We start from the raw sequence: 17,203 nt of genomic DNA on the forward strand, positions 1-17,203 counted from the left end.
GGGGAGTTTTGGGTTGTTTTAGGTTGTGGGTTTTCTAGGTGTTGCTAGGTTTTGCTGAGGGAGATGAATTTTGGGTTGTTAATTTTTTGGGTTTTGTTGGGGTGTTTCCTGCCATGGCCGAATGGTGGAGTTTTGGGTTAATTTTTTGATTTGATTTCATAGATGAGTTTGAGTTTGGGTTTGGATGTTTTCTTGAGTGTTTGTAACAATGGAAAAACAAGATTACTCTTGTTTGGAGAAGATGATGTTCTTGGACTGAGATGCAAGGTTTTTATGGCTGGGTCCGGCAAGAAAGTTGCCGGATAAGGTGACAGTGGGTTTCTTAAAAAATCGGTTATCAGACTAGGTAAAACCGGAACTGGCCGGTAACTCAGTTTTGAGAAACCGGAGCCGGAACCAGGACCCCGGTTAACCGGGGCCCCGGTTCTGACTTCGGTTTCTCAAAACCGAGAATCGGGGTACCCCGGTTCCGATTCCGGTTTTGGCCAAAAACTGGGAAACCGGACCGGGTTGACACTCCTAGGCATGGAGGTTCTTTGCTCTCAGGGCCGAGGAATAAGAACTACCTATGCATTGAATTGAGTCTATCTTGTACAAATCTGTTTTTAAAACTGAAGGCTAGTCATGGGTTAGCGAATGTTGATGTCATTGATAGGTCTTGATTGCTAGATCGTTATATTTGTATCTTTGACGTCTATAACCTTAGCTTCTGCTATGATTTGCTTCAGAGCTTTATGCTCTGTTTGTAAGAGCTCTTGCTCGCAATTTTTTCATCAATGAATGAGTATGAAATATTTTCCCTTTCGAATCAAGTTAACAGTACCAACTATACTGTGTTACTTGGTAGAATATATGATATGATTCCTGATTAGATTTATATTCCTTATCGACCCAAAAAAAAAGAAGATTTATATTCCTTACAAAATAATTACCTTTTTATAATTGACTAATTAGGTTTTTGATTATAATGGTATAAAAACGACATCAATGGAGAATAGACATAAATGCAATAGAAGAAACAGGGGAGTCCAATTTTTGAACTGATTCTATAAATTTCTATGGAGCTGAACAATCCTCTACACTCTAACACACTCCCATTTCTTCTACATTGGAGGCTAAAAAGCAGGAATAAGAATATGGCAAACAATTACAATGGTCTGAGATGGACATGTAAAGCGAAGAACTTGCCAGAGCCAATACCCCTAAAAAGTTTCTATAGAAATGGACTGATCTGCTTGTAATTCAGATTATTAAAAAAAAAAAAAAAAAAAATTGTAATTCTAGTATCTTTCAAAAAATATAATTGAAAAAGTAAAAGACAATATACTGCTTTGCATGTCCAAGAAGCACATATACTCCAAACAAAACCCCTGTTGTAGCCCATATCTTATGTGAAGATACATATTAAACATGCATCCAACTTAATTTTTTTTTCACGAATACTGCATGGATACGGCTATGTATGGGAAAAAAATTGAATTTTCTTCAGGAAAAAAAGGGGCCGGGGTCTATTCATGGAGGACAAAATGTACACCCATCATGTACTCCTAAAATTCTTATTGTTTGTTAAAAAAGAGTGAAAGGTTAAAATAATGTACAACACGAGAGGCAATGTTTTAGAAAGCTAGAGACCTCCAAAATTTAAAATCATTATAAATATCCTACAAAGCTAATCTAGGGTGTTTTTTTTTTTTTTTTTTTTTTATGATTATTTTTTTTTAACAATGATCGATCCAAAGACTACTAAACATTGTTGCTGCATCAAATTTGTGGAATATTTGTGGTATGTAACATTTCTCAATCAGATTTAATCTCTTATTAACTCTACATGTTTGGATGACGACCCACATACAGCTGACCTAAACATATAATTGAATATTGGATGAACTCGCCAAGATCAAATATTACTATATTTCATACATGTTTTGTAACCCAAAATACTAGCTTTTTTTTTTTTTTTTGGCCTATCTTGTTTCAATATGTTTCAAAAAAAAAAGAAGAAGACAAATTGTGTTCTCTCGCGTGAAGAATGGTGTGAACTTTGGTGGCTTTTCTCTTTCTCTAACCCTTTGTTCCAACAACCAGGGAATTGCAAGTTGGGGTTTTGAAACCAGAGAAAGATAATCCGGTTGGGCTTGCTAGCGTTTCAAATTAAGAATTCTCAGCGTTCAATCCACCAGTTTCCATAGTCTCCTCCGTCTCCAATGTAGGGCCCCCACCCCAAATAACAAATAATATTTTTCACTTTTGGTTACTCACACCAGACTTTATAGGAGGTCACCCATCCTGGTACTGCACTCGTATAAATTCGCTTAACTGTGAAGTTCTGATGGGCTCATAACGGTGTAATGATACATATAGGCACATTCTCATTCCCAAGCAATGTGGGACGTCACAATCATCTCCTCTTGAGAACCAGCGTCCCGCCATATCAGGTTGGATAATGGCTCTAATACCATTTGTAACACCTCACCCCAAATGACTTACAATATTGTTCATTTTTAGCTCCCTCAAACTAGACTTTATAGGATGCATCCTGGTATTGCTCTTGTATAAACTCGCGTAACTGTGGAGTTTTGATGGGCTCATAACCGTCACGACTTTAAAACACGTTGTTGTCAAGAATGGTGTAACTATACATACAAGCACATTCTCATCCCCAGACGATGTGGAACATCACATCTGGCATACTCCAGAGCTCCGAACTACCCTCTCGCTGCCTCCATGTTTTACCCTTGCTTTCACGTGCAACTTGTTGTGGGTTCTTTGTATTAGATTTTTTTAAAAAAAATAATAATAATAATAATAAAAAGAAAAAGAGGTAAGTTGCCTATATTTTGGCCATTGGCCAAGATATTTGGTGTTTTGTTGGTATTTTGTAGACCTAGAGTATTTTTGGCAATTTGTTGACTTTTGTAGTATTTGTTTAAAATCCAAGCTCATTTTAGCTCACAGTTGACACTCATTTTTTGCCCATAGTTGGCCCATTAATTATTTAATTATCATATGACCTTACAGCTCTTGTGGAATAAGATGAGACATTTCTAATTATAAGCACAGCATATGACCTTACAGCCAGAAAACAATGAAATTAACAAACTCTCTTGTGGAACTCCATAACCCAGCTGTTGTAAGCACAGCATATGACCTTACAGCCAGAAAAACCAGTTTTAAAGCTAATGCCTCAAACTCTTTTTAGGTCCACTCTTTTCCTCTTTGGTTCTGAGCCAAAGAGGAAATTTGAACTAGAAGGTGCTTTTTCAGTGGTTTGAATCACTATATGAGTATTGAGTAGTAGGTTTGAATGGTTCAATTTGTTGAATATATATATATATATATATATATATATATATATATATATATATATATATATGTGTGTGTGTGTGTGTGTGTGTGTGTGTGTAAAAGGATAAAGTTGTACATTAAAAAGATATAAGATGTTTAGACGGTTAATATAATATTGTTGGGCCCAAATTAATCCATAGGATTAAACTTTTGAATTGTGTAATGTCTCAATATACTATATTATGGGCTCACTAAAGTATCAATCACCCTAACACGATTGAGGTCCATTCCAAGGGCAGGATCCTAAATTTTGCTAAAATAAGAGTCTAGATAAACAAGTAGATTATCTGCGGTTAGAATGTTGGGCTGAAGCCCATTTGTAATAAATAGGTTAATATTCAGTTGGTTACACAAGGTACGAGTTGTTTTGTAGTTTTTGTATAAATGGCCCAAATTAGGCCAACCAAAATTCTATTTTCTCTCTGATTTTTTCTTCGGAGATTGACAATCTCAAATCAGTCACCCATATCATCAGTTTTGTTCATATATACATTTTCACAAACAGCACTTACCATCAAATTACATTAGAAAATTATACAAAAATTAATAGAAAAGTCCTTTACACTAAATCTGTCTTACGCAAGCAAATTTATTCTCAGCGTAGATCGCATTTTAACCTTTTGAATGAATGATTTCACGTTGTTAAATAAAGTATATATAATATGACTCTTTAATTCTGTCTTACACAAAGAATTTTGTTTCCTTTTTTCTTATAACTTTGCGTCGAACGAGGGACTAGAATATTCCACTCAACAAGTTGTGATTCTTTTTCCTCAAAAGAGGAGGAAAGAATCACAACTTTATTTAATAGACAATTAAGTAAAAAGAATCACAATTTTGAATTATTGTCGCTGAAATTGTTACTTTTATTAATGGTATATCATTATTTTATATTTTTTTTTAATAAAAAAGGCACGAGAAAGCAACTAACTATAGCTATTTTACCTGACTATTAAGGGTAATGGTTCAATAACCCAAGGAAATTCTTAAGTGGTTAGGGCATGTAGTAGGATGTGGGTTCGAATCTCCGTAATGAAGAGTCCTCATATATGCTTGATTAGTATTAGCCACCTTAGATTTTCATTGATGCCCTGGTGGGCTAGGTCAAGCTATGATTGTCGGACTTGAAGGAAGACTTACGTTTCCTGCTGTCTAGGCCCATCCTGTGCAGCTTCTGACAAGTAAGTGCTACTATGGTCATACCCAAGTAGAATAGCCACAATTGGTCAGACCGACCCATCCTTTTTGCTTAAAAAAAAAAAAAAAAAGTGATCAACCACGTACACCTATTTTGCCAAGAATCTTTTTTTCCCCGGAGGGGCCAAGCCAATGGTAGCGTCCCTGTTAAGTCATTCTCACTTGCTCTCTTTCTCTCGCTCTCTCAATTGTAGATCTCGATGCCAACGCATATATATATATATATATATATATATATATATATATATATATAAATGAAGGTGTGGGCTAAAAAAAACAGAAAAAAAGAAAAAGAAGGTTGGTAAAGTAGCCAAAGGGTGACCGTAGTGGGAACCATGCACGCACAGCTTTTGCGCTATCTTTTTTCTTTTTGATTTCAAACCCCTCTAATTCTTCAGTCTGACATTATAATTGTAAGAACAATGTTGAAGATCACTCTCTATTTCTAAGATGATGAGAAAAAAATAAAAATCTCTGATTGATTTGGGTTAAAAACCTACCTGGAGAGAAAGACAGAGAGATGGAGATTGTTGAGCATTTCAGTCACAATCATACGTTATCGCTGAATGAAAAGAAGGTAGAAAATTGGGTTAAATGCGACGGATGCAATGAATATTGCAATATTGGAGGTCGGATCTACAGTTGCAGTAAATCTGGTTGTAGGGTCAACCTGGAAGAATCATGCGCAAAGCTACCGCAGGAGTTGCACAACCCCCTTCTTCACCCACACCCTCTTTCCCTAGTACCGACACAATACGGCTACTTATACTGTTGTGCTTGTCGCAAAAGTTGCTGGGGCCGCGCCTTCCGCTGCTACGAGTGCAACGTCATCCTTGATGTTAAGTGCGCTTTTATAAGGCGAGCGATAGAAGAAGGGGAGGAGGAGGCAGTCGGTACACATCATTTTAGCCACCCTGAGCATCCATTGCTACTTTTCGAGAACATGCCTGCCCATCGCATTAACTGCAGGGTATGTGGTCTATGGGGAAATTACTGCTCCGACCCGAAGACCTATGGTTGCCTCCCATGTGGCTTCTTTCTCCATCCGTCGTGTTTTAAGTTGCCGCAACAGATTTTCCATCCCTTTCATCCATACCACCTTCTCACCCTAAAACCCCCCCAAAATGATATCCAGTACCGGGGCAATGCCTCCCATGTTGTTCGATGCAATGCCTGTCGCAATGATATCCAGTACCGGCAAAATGTCGCCTATGTTTGTGAGTGGGAGAATTGCAGATTTCGCTTGCACAGAGAATGCACTAGTGTGATAATGCCTGCCATAACATACCAAGGCCACGATCACCTTCTACAATTCAACCACAATATTAGAAAGAATAATCAGTTTTATAAACTCAACTGCAGCGCTTGCCATTCCATTTGTGAATCATATGGTTTCCGTTGTCTGTATTGTGATTTCAATCTCCATCATACGTGCGGTCCATTACCATATACCATTCAACACAAATCCCACGTTATACACCCCCTTATCCTTACAACTTCTCCCCTTGAAGATGAAGATGATTGCGAGCCGGACGAATTCTATTGTGATGCTTGTGAGGAACAAAGAGTAGACCCATTCTTACCCATTTATTATTGCAAGGAATGTCATTTTGTTGCTGAAATTTCTTGCGTCATCTCAGAGGTAATTAAGCTTTTTAATTCAAATACAGGTTTAATTGTGTCATTTAAAGTCAATAATTTTATATATCAAGATTTTCATTTTACAATTGTAGGTGGTATCATCGCTAAATGGGGAATATGGAGATGTAGAGTTGAGGAATCCTCTTGGACAGTTTGGTAAGGTTGTCACCAAAGACGTGGCAAAAGAGATGATGCAAAAGAAAGATCAAAAACAACTCGAGCCAACCTTAACTTGGGCCAATTATTTAGGTACTTTGAGTGAAGATGAGAAAAAGGAAAAGAATCTCTTAACGGATAGAATAAAGGAAACAATTAATGCCGAAAAGATAGAAGCTTATGACCATGAGGAAATTTTTTCTGACAAGGCTTATATACAATTCATGAAGTTTCTTAATCATTCTGGGTTCTCGAATGACAAGTTTCGTTATCCTTGGGATCTTTCTGATCATGAAAACAAAGAGGCCGTTGTCAATGTTAGGGATTACATGACTTCTCGTAAGTTAACTCCTATCTTAAACCACTTGCTTTCTAACCATGGGGATATTGGTGCCCAATCCACGTTAAGTACTCCTAAGTTCAAATCGCTTTATGTTTACATGCTATGTAAGTGTATAGATCACATGAGAAACACCATGGTTGTAGATATCACTCACGATATACTTCTCGACTGGTGGACATGCTTGAAAATCTTGCAACTTGAAGGATTTCAAATTGATTTTGCCTTTGATCGTTTGAAGAGAGTCACACATGCTTATTTTGGTCTTTATGTAGAAAAGGAAGTTGACAATGCTCTTCATCAACTTGAGAAATGGACGAGGAAAGTCAAGCGCATAAAATCTGCAAAATCTAGTCTTATTGAGGAATGCTTGAGAGAAGCTTCAATACTGAAGAAAGGTAAAGTAGTTACATCTAGGCTACTATAGATGCCAACAGTGTTAAACGTGTGTCTATTTTCATGCATGTATGTATGCTTATCTCTTTTGTATTAGTTTGTCTTATTTTATGCATCTTGAAGTTAGAGAATGGTGGAATAGAGTAATTATTTATATTTTTTACTTTGTTAATAATATATGTGTTCTAATTGGAATTGAATCACAATTACCAAAAAAAAATTAAAAAACTCAAATTAAAATCAAAATTTAAAAAAAAATCATTGAATTTTCACATACATTTTTTTTTTTAAAAAAAAAAAAATGCACGTGAAAAGTACATGCTCTAAAGATATCAATTGCATAGATTAGGTTAAAAAAAAATTTCCTTCAACCCAATTTAAAAGAAAACTTTGTTCATCACTTATTTACTTGAAACACGCTTCATATTAACTTAAAAGTATACGAGTATTAATGCTACACGTACAATTATTTTACAATTTTTACAACTTGGTGACACGTGCCAGTACATAATTGAAATCACATTAGCCACTAAAAAAATTTAACATCATCCAATCACATTTTGACACATGGAAACAAGTTATAAAAGAGTTATTAAAAAAAAAATTGTAATTCTAATATTTTTCAAAATATATAATTGAAAAAGAAAAGGAGAATATACAGCTTTAATTTGCATGTCCAAGAAGCACATATACTTCAAATTAAAACCCTGTTGACTGTTGTAACCCGTATCTTGCTCTCACAAGCAGCAAGAGTGGCCGCAATAGTTTTTACTGTGAGAAATTTTACATTCACAAATCATGCCTAATGCCTTGAGTTCCCGCAATAGTTTTTACTCTTTTTGATTAAGACAAAAAGGCAATGGATATGGAGTTATCACAAGTAATAAATTTTGGATACCATGTCGAATCAAATACTCTTAACCTTAGTTTTTCGAGCCCTTATCAATAATTAAATGAATGTGCATCATTAGATAAACAATGCTTCTTGTCACGATCAGATGATCTTTTGGAAAATTGCTAATTACTTAATTAAACAATCATATTCCATGACTTAAAAAAAAAAATCACTATTATTATTATTATTATTTTTACATGTTTGCACAAGGAGAGAGAAAGGAAAATAGGGATTCGAACTAATAACTACCACTTCATGATGCATGATCCCAATCCAACTGAACTACTACCCCTTGGAAGACAATTCCAAAAACTACTCAATTCACAAGATTTTTCAAAGTTACATATGATTGTTGAATGTGTTTGACCTAAACATGATTTATATGGAAAATGTTGCTATAAACATATTATTGGTCAATTATCAAATTAGTAAGGCTGAAACGTCACCGACAATTCGTCTTTCTTATCGAATAAAGATATTATTTAAAGTTTTTTATACGGCGATTTGTCGAAAATATTGAGCAACCAAAGTAGTGACTGAATCAATTTTGTATTTCTCGTGGTCTTTATACGGCAACTTGTCGAAAACATGATCTCAATGACCGAGAATATAGATAAATGCAATATATAGAAGAAACAGGGGAGTCCAATTTCTGAGGTGATTCTATAAATTTCTATGGAGCTGAACAATCCTCTACACTCTAACACACTCCCATTTCTTCTACATTGGAGGCTGGAAAGCAGGAATAAGAATATGGCAAACAATTACAATGGCCTGAGATGGACATGTAAAGGAAAGAATTTGCCAGAACCAATACCCCTAAAAAGTTTCTAAAGAAATGGACTGATCTGCTTGTACCTTAGATTATATCCAGAATGAGGCAATCTAATGAGGTGAGGGGAATTGTCAGCGACATATGCAGTGCCGGCAAATTATACAAAAATATACAGACAAGCTGGGAGTATTGTTCATGGTGAGATGTTCAAGTTTGATCTTACTGATTAATGTTCATGCTTGACACGTGCTTTGAGTATTCCTTGAATAGGCGGTGAGGTGGGAGGCCTAACCGCCGTGTTTGACACTGGAGGAAGAGGGAGCTGTGGTTGATACATGCCTGACATGCTAGAACCTTCACCTCCATCCAGTGGCGGAGCCAGACAAAGGATATTGGGGGTGTCGCTAAATTTTTTTTTGCGTCCTTTAAAATATATGCATCCTAAAAAGTTTTTTTTTGCGTTCTATGAGGTATCCAAAAATTTTAGTAATTCACACAATATATGCATCACAAAAAAATATCTATAAAAGTTCATAAATATTAAACAAGTTAAATTTTCAAGTTAAATCACCCCATAAGAGACAATCAAAGTTTAGAAACATTAAACAGCAACAAAATAAACTATTATGCAGATATTAAAGTTTATTTAATCATTCAAATTAATAGTGAATTTATTAACAAAAATGTTATACACCCTAATGGACAGAAAAGAAATATATCTTTTTTAGGGTGCTGGTAACTTGAGTAAAAGTAGGGGAAAATAATTTTGTTTTTTTTTTTTAGGTTGCCGTGTCAGTGGAACTAGTATGGAAAAAAGCTAAAAAAAATTTAAAAAAAAAAAAATCACCCCAAAGCATAATGTGGCTCAGCCACTAGAACCAAGACTTTATGTTTGGGAGGACAAACTTAAATACATATATATATATAATCTCTCTATAAGTGTTTGTGTGAGTTTATGTAAAATAAAAGCAAAGCCTTATATTTAATTCGTAGTGAATCTTAAGTTATTATATATATATATACATATACAAAAGTTACATTACCATGTTAAATTGTTAATAACTTAATACTCTTAACATTACACAAATTCAAATCATTTATGCATTTATCGATTTCGCATAGATTATAAAAGGAACCCTGTTGATTCAGACAAGAATAGTTTAGATTTGTGCAATTTAGAAGTCATACTCAACAACACAATAGTGCATACAATCTCTGTCTTCTACACATCTATATGCATGTGTCTCCTTTTTTTTTTTGTTCATTTTTCATCTGATTAAGAGAAATAAAATACCTATATATTATTCATCCTCTTCTTCAATAATCTTCTTCATCTTGAACTTCTGCACATATATCCTCTCTATTCATTTTCAGAACAAGTGATAAATCAAGATTTATTGTCCTCTTATTCATACATTCATGAGTTTCTTTTATCATGTTCATTTGCCATTTCAGGCACAACTGATCTTCTCAAAGTTCATTTATCTTAAGTTTTAAAATTTAAACATAGCAGTTTACAATATAAGATATTCTCATACAGACTTTCATGAGGTTCATAAGTTATTATTCCTCTTGATGATTGCTTGTTTCAACTCAATATATCTAGATAATTATGCACATATGTACATTGGGTATGCCCAACAGTTAGTTAGGAACCGCTTTAGGGCTTGAGAGATCTCTTCTTAAAATGGAAAAGAGCATCATTTGAAAGCCCAAAGACAGCAGAAATATGATCCTCTCCATTTCACAAGCCGTTTTGTTTTATTTTCTTGCATCTGAATGATGTAGTAATATATTCATTACATGACATTAGATGCAACAAAATAAAATTTTGAACATAAAATGGCTTATCTCCATCTCAAGTGAAATGGAGAGGATCTTAACTCCTCTTTTTTCGAAAGAGAGTAGCTTATATGTGATCTTGACATAAACTAAGGCTTTTGTGCCACCAATGAGAGGTTGACATATCATCCTGGAACAAGAAAAATATATATTAGCAAAACACAATATATATATACCATTCTTTAACTTAAAAAAAAAAAAAAAAAAAAAAAAAAAAAAAACTCCCTTCACAGCTACTGCCCATGGCCACCACCCACAACCACCGCTTACAGCCCACGCCCAAGATGCTGCGGCCCAAGCCAAACATCGCTAACGACACCACAGCCGGGAGTGCCATTGATCAAATCGAAATTTCTTGTTTTTGAAATTTCTTGCGTCATCTCAAAGGTACATAACGTAAGCAAGCTCATATATCAAATCTTATATATTAATTGTTGATGATTTCAAAGTTAATATGGTGAATTGCCGAAAATATTGAGCAACCAAAGTAGTTACTAAATCAATTTTGTATATCCCATGGTCATAATTCGTCTTTCTTTACTGTTGGACGGGAGGCAAGGTTGGAGTAGGTATATACACTACAAAAATATAAATAGTAACGTTTGAACAATTAAAAAGTCGCAATTTAGTAACATTTTTTAAAAATGCCGCTATTCAAATGTTTGTGGAAATTTTTTAAGTGCATAAATGTCACTAAATTGCGACTTTTTAACTATTTAAATGTCATTATTTTTATAAATAATGATGTTTAAATAGTGTTACTATTCATGAGTCACTAATCATGTGCAATTAGTGGTGCATAAATAGTAACTACTATTCACGTACGTGACCCATGAACAGTAAAATATATCAAAATTTGAAAATATTGGAGTCAAAAATTTGCATTTAAAACAACCACACACTCAAAAATTTCAAAAAAATTTATACTTTCACCCAACACACATAAAACTTATATATATATAAACACAAGTGGCTGCCGGTCCCACACCTGGGGGAAGGGGTGACTCGCGCAGAGGTGGCCGCGGGTGGCTCACGAGCCACCCTCCACCCCCACCAGTAGCCACCCCTCTAATTTTTTTTTAATTTAAATTTTATTTGAAAACATTTAAATATTTATTATAAATATTATTTTGGTAAAAATTATTTTTTTATAATTTTTTAAAAGGTAGTGACATTTGAATAGTGCAAAATGGCACCTTCTAAAAGGTGTCGTTTTGCTGAAAATGGCACCAAATAGTGTCGTTTTCACTGTTCAAACACACTAGTCCATTTTCTAGTCTATGCACTTTTTGTCATTTTGAAAAAGACACTATTTGAACATCACTAGACAAATAATGACGTTTTTTGGGCCAAAAACGTCATTATTTGTGAGTCATTAAACACCAAACTTTTTGTAGTGATATGAAAGATTTGTATGATTCATATATATATATATATATGAGTAGCACTTTAATTTCCTTTGTTTTTGTTTTTAAATACAAATACATGCAGGTTAGTGTCATTTGACTTCATGTGGGCTTGGTTCAATAATTTTATATATCTAAGATTTTTCATTTTACAATTGCTTCATGCTGATCTAAACTCGAAGTCTCGTGGTTAATTTGTAGGTGAAATCAAGGCTAAATAGAGAATATGGAGATGTAGAGTTGAGGAATCCTCTTGGACAGTTTGCTAATTAAGGTGATTACAAAAGACGCGGCAAAAGAGATGATGCAAAAGAAAGATCAAAAACAACTCAATAAGCCGACTTTAATTTGGGAGGATTTTTTTTACTTTGAGTGAGGACGAGAATAAGGAAAAGAATCGCGTATATATATAGCAGATAGAATAAAGGAAACAACTACTACTACTACTGCTGAAAAGATAAAAGCTTCTGACCATGGAAAAATTATAATGTTTTCTGACAAGGCGGAAGGCTTACACATTTCATGGAGTTTCTTAATCATGCATTCTCAAGCTTCTTATAGTTATTATTGGGGTCTTTCTTTGTTAAATTACCAGTTATCCCAAAAATTTAAGTTGATAGGAAGATGTAGATTTAATCACTTAACCATTACTTTAACATTCTCCCTTACGTGTGAGCTCAAAGCCTCAAACTTCCTTTTAATAGGTAAGGCCAAACACGTGTTATATTTAATTGAAATGGAGGGTGAATTGACAGAGTCAAGGTTCGATCACAGGACCTTTGGCTCTATTAAGCTTTTGGGATGAATGGTAGTTTAGCATGGTATCAGAGCCAAAGGTCCTGAAATCGAACATTGACTTCGTCAAATCACCCCCATTTAAATTAAATATTTCACGTGTTGGATCTCACCTATTAGAAGAGAGTTTGAGCCCACACGTGAGGGGAAGTATTAAACTAATGATTAAGTGATTAAATTTACCTATTCCTATCAGATTAAGCTTTTGAGATAATTGGTAGTTTAACATGATATTAGAACAATACCATGAAGCTCTGATACCATGACAAACATGCAATCAACAAGATGCTTGTTAGAAATGGGTCTTGAGCCTAACTCAACCCAAAAGCTAGCTCAAGAGTTAAGGTTTTTTCTCACCCTTATAAATGGCTCATCTCCTTAATACCCAAGTAATGTGGGACTTCCAACACGCCCCCTCACGTGTGACGGGAGGACATCGAAGCCAACATGTGCGACAATGGGTGACAATGGACCACAGCCAATTGGGCTAGGCTCTGATACCATGTTAAACTACCAATTATCTCAAAAGCTTAAGCTGATAGAAATAGGTAAACACTACAAAAAAACCATTTTTTCCTGACATGAGTTTCCTGACGTGTTCTAGTGTCCGACACGTCAGAAAATTTTTCTGACGGGTCGTTTCTGACGCGTGTCGAGTGTCAGAAACGTAGGTGTCAGGAAAAAAAATTTCCTGACGTGTGACTAGGCAACACGTCAGAAAATTCTGACGTGTTACCCACTAACACGTCAGTAAATTTTTTCTGACGTTGCATTTTCGACACGTCAGAAATTTTCTGACGTGTCAAAAATGCCACGTCAGAAAATTTCCTGACGTGTGAGTGGGTAACACGTCAGAAAATTTTCTGACGTGTCATTTATGCCACGTCAGAAAATTTTCTGACGTGGTAGTTCTGACACACGTCAGAAAATTAAAAAATTAAATAAAAATTAAATACTTTTTTTTTAAAATTTTTTTCTGGAATTTTTAATTATTAATTAATTAAATTATTATTTTTTTTTTCTTTTGAATTCCTCTGCACGCACGGCAGCTCCCTCACGCTGCCGTACGTGCAGATCTGCACCACTGCACCATGGTGATCTGAAAAACCCAGCTCTCAATATTTTTCTCTCATTTTTCTCTGAAAAACCCAGCTCTCATTTTTCTCTCATTTTTCTCTGAAAAACCCAGACCCAGCTCTCATTTTTCTCTCATTTTTCTCTGAAAAACCCAGCTCCCATGGTGATCTGAAGAAAATTTTCTCCAGCTCCCATGGCTTTCAAAATCGATTTTTCTCCAGCTCCCATGGCTTGAGAACCCAGCTCCCATGGCTTTCAAAATCGATCTTCTCCTCTTCTTCTTCTTCTTCTTCTTCTTCTCTTCTCCTTTTTTTTTTTTCTTTTTTTTTTCTTCTTCTTCTCTTCTCCTTTTCTTTTTCTTCGATCTGCTGCATGCTTCTCAATTTTTCCCCTTCACCTTTTGTTTCTCTTCATCCTCCAGAGGTGCCGTGCAGACTGCAGATCGAGAAGCAGCTGGAAAAAAAAAAGTGCTGCAGGGAGATTGAGACAGGAGAGAGATCGAATGTGCTGGGAAAAAAAAATGAAGAGGTAAAAAATAATAAGTGGGAAAAAGTTGAGGGGGGAAATAAAAAGAGGGAAAGAAGTTCAAAATCCCGCCCAAAGAGGGCCAATCGAGGTAATTTCCTGACGTGCTAGGTGTCGCACGTCAGAAATTTTCTGACGTGCGACACCTGGCACGTCAGAAAATTATATATATATATATTTATATATATAATATATATATATATACATATAATTTTATATTTTATATATATAAATATATATAAGAAATTTTCTGACGTGCCAGGTGTCGCACGTCAGAAAATTTCTGACGTGCGACACCTGGCACGTCAGAAAATAAATATAAAAATATATATATTAGTTTATATTTATAAATATACATATCTGATTATATATATATATATATATATATACATATATATAGCATTTTGACGTGGCAGACCACCACGTCAGAAAATTCTGACGTGGCAGTTTGCCACGTCAGAAAATTCTGACGTGGCGGTCTGCCACGTCAGAAATTTTCTGACGTGGCAAATTTTGCAACGTCAGAAATTATATCATTTTTAAATTTTTCAAATTTGTAATATTTTTCTGACGCTCCAACATTTAAAACGTCAGAATTTTCTGACGTGTCTGAACAGACACGTCAGAAAATTCTGACGTGTTACTATTCACACGTCAGGAAAAATTTTTCTGACGTTTTATATATAACACGACAGAAAATTGCTGAGGTGGCAAAAAAATTACACTGTAGCACACGTCAGAAAACCCCTTTTTTTGTAGTGAAATTTAATCACTTAATCATTAGTTTAATATTCTTCTCCATGGGGATATTAGTGTCCAATCCACGTTAAGTCCCAAATTGAAATCACATTGCTTTTGCATGTTATGTGAGTACATAGATTGCATGAGAAACACCCTGATTGTGAGTATCACTGATGATATATATACTTCTCGGCCGGCAGACATGCTTGAGAACCTTGCAATTTGCAAGATTTAAAATTGAATTTGTCTTTGATTATTTGATGAGAGTTACACATGCTCATTTTGGTCTTTATGTTGACAAGCAAGTTGACAATGTTGTTGATCAACTCGATAGAGATATTGAAAAGCTTGAGGCACATGCACTTACAAGGAAAAGCGAGCACATAAAATCTGCAAAATCTCTGCTAATTGAGGAATGTTTGAGAGAGGCTTCTGTACTAAGGAAAGGTAAACCAATTACGTCTAGGCTACTATAGATGTCGACATTGTTAAACGTCTATTTCTATGCATGTATACGTTTTGGCCTTTTATATTAGTTTGTCTTATGAATCAAGAAGTTATATATTTTCTACTTATTGTATTACTTGTTAGAATATATGATACGATTCCATATTAAATTTATATTCCTTATAAAATACTTACCTTTTATAATGGACTTATTAGGTTTGATGATAATCAAATCATTTTGATTATATTGGTATGACAATGACATCAATGACTGAGAATAAACATAAATGCAATACTAGAAGCAGGGGAGTCCAATTTCTGAAGTGATATATAAAGTTCTATGGAGCTGAACAATCCTCTACACTCTAACACACTCCCAATATTTCTTGTACATTGGAGGCTAAAAGGCAGGAATAAGAATATGGCAAACAATTACAATGGCTCGAGATGGACATGTAAAGCAAAGAATTTGCCAGAACCAATACCCCTAAAAAGATTATAAGATTAAACTTTTGAATTGTGTAATATCTCAATATATTATATTATGGGCTCACTAAAAGACTTTTCAAATATCAATCACCCAATTGAGGTCCAATCCAAGGGCAGGATCCTAAATTTTACTAAAATAAGAGTCTAGATAAACAAGAGGATTATCAGCAGTTAGATTGTTGGGCTGAAGCCCATTAATTGTAATAAATAGGTTAATTTAGTTGGTTACACAATTAAGGTACGAGTTGTTTAATTTGTAGTTTTTGTATAAAAGGCCCAAATTAGGCCAACCAAAATTCTATTTTCTCTCTGATTTTTTCTTTGGAGATTGACAATCTCAAATCAGTCACCCATATCATCAGTTTTGTTCATATATACATTTTCACAAACAGCACTTACCATCAAATTACATTAGAAAATTATACAAAAATTAATAGAAAAGTCCTTTACAGTACTAAATCTGTCTTACGCAAACAAATTTATTCTCAGCGTACGTAGATCGCATTTTTCCCTTTGAATGAATGATTTGATCACGTTGTTAGATAAAGCATATATATAATGACTCTTTAATTCTGTCTTAGGCAAAGGATTTTGTTTCCTTTTTTCTTATAACTTTGTGTCGAACGAGGGACTAGAATATTCCACTCAACAAGTTGTGATTATTTTTCCTCAAAAGAGGAGGAAAGAATCACAACTTTATTTAATAGACAATTAAGTAAAAATTAAAAGAATCACAATCTTAAATTATTTTCAGCTGAAATTGTTACTTTTTTTATAAATGGAATATCTTTATTTTATTTTTTACTAATTAGAAGGGCATGAGAGAGCAATTAACTTGCTATTTGACTTATACATAACTATATATAGTAACACATACTTGCTGAAAATCGGTCAAGATAAGCGTGACGATTGAATTGTAAGTTTTAAAATTTCACATTAAATAAGCCGATCAAGATTATACTTTACAAATATTAAAAAAAAAAAAAATAGTCTAAAAGAATTAAAAGAGTGCACCATGTACACCTATTTTTGCCACGAATCTTTTTTCCGGAGGGGCCAAGCAAGCCAATGGTAGCATCCCTGTTAAATCATTCTCACTTGGTCTCTTTCTCTCGAGATATATATATATATATATA

At 34.5% G+C, this 17,203-nt stretch overlaps 1 protein-coding gene across 1 annotated transcript; it reads left to right on the forward strand.

The window, feature by feature from the left end:
- The first annotated feature begins 5,062 nt into the window (after window positions 1-5,062).
- LOC148587769 (uncharacterized) lies at window positions 5,063-7,206 on the forward strand. Its single transcript, XM_088512810.1, has 2 exons — window positions 5,063-6,184; window positions 6,276-7,206. Exons 1-2 carry the CDS (start codon window positions 5,063-5,065, stop codon window positions 7,104-7,106), a joined length of 1,953 nt encoding a protein of 650 aa, XP_088368936.1. The 3' UTR covers window positions 7,107-7,206.
- The last annotated feature ends 9,997 nt before the right edge of the window (window positions 7,207-17,203 follow it).

The sequence above is a fragment of the Corylus avellana genome, chromosome 2 (genome assembly GCF_965113065.1).
Source record: "Corylus avellana chromosome 2, dhCorAvel1.hap1.2, whole genome shotgun sequence".
Lineage (NCBI taxonomy): Eukaryota > Viridiplantae > Streptophyta > Magnoliopsida > Fagales > Betulaceae > Corylus > Corylus avellana.

What these genes read in the sequence shown, in the direction of transcription:
- LOC148587769 (XM_088512810.1), top strand. Translation starts at nt 5,063, where the DNA reads ATGGAGATTGTTGAGCATTTCAGTCACAATCATACGTTATCGCTGAAT. An exon ending in TTTCTTGCGTCATCTCAGAG is followed by an intron (nt 6,185 to 6,275) that starts GTAATTAAGCTT and finishes TTACAATTGTAG; the next exon opens with GTGGTATCATCGCTAAATGG.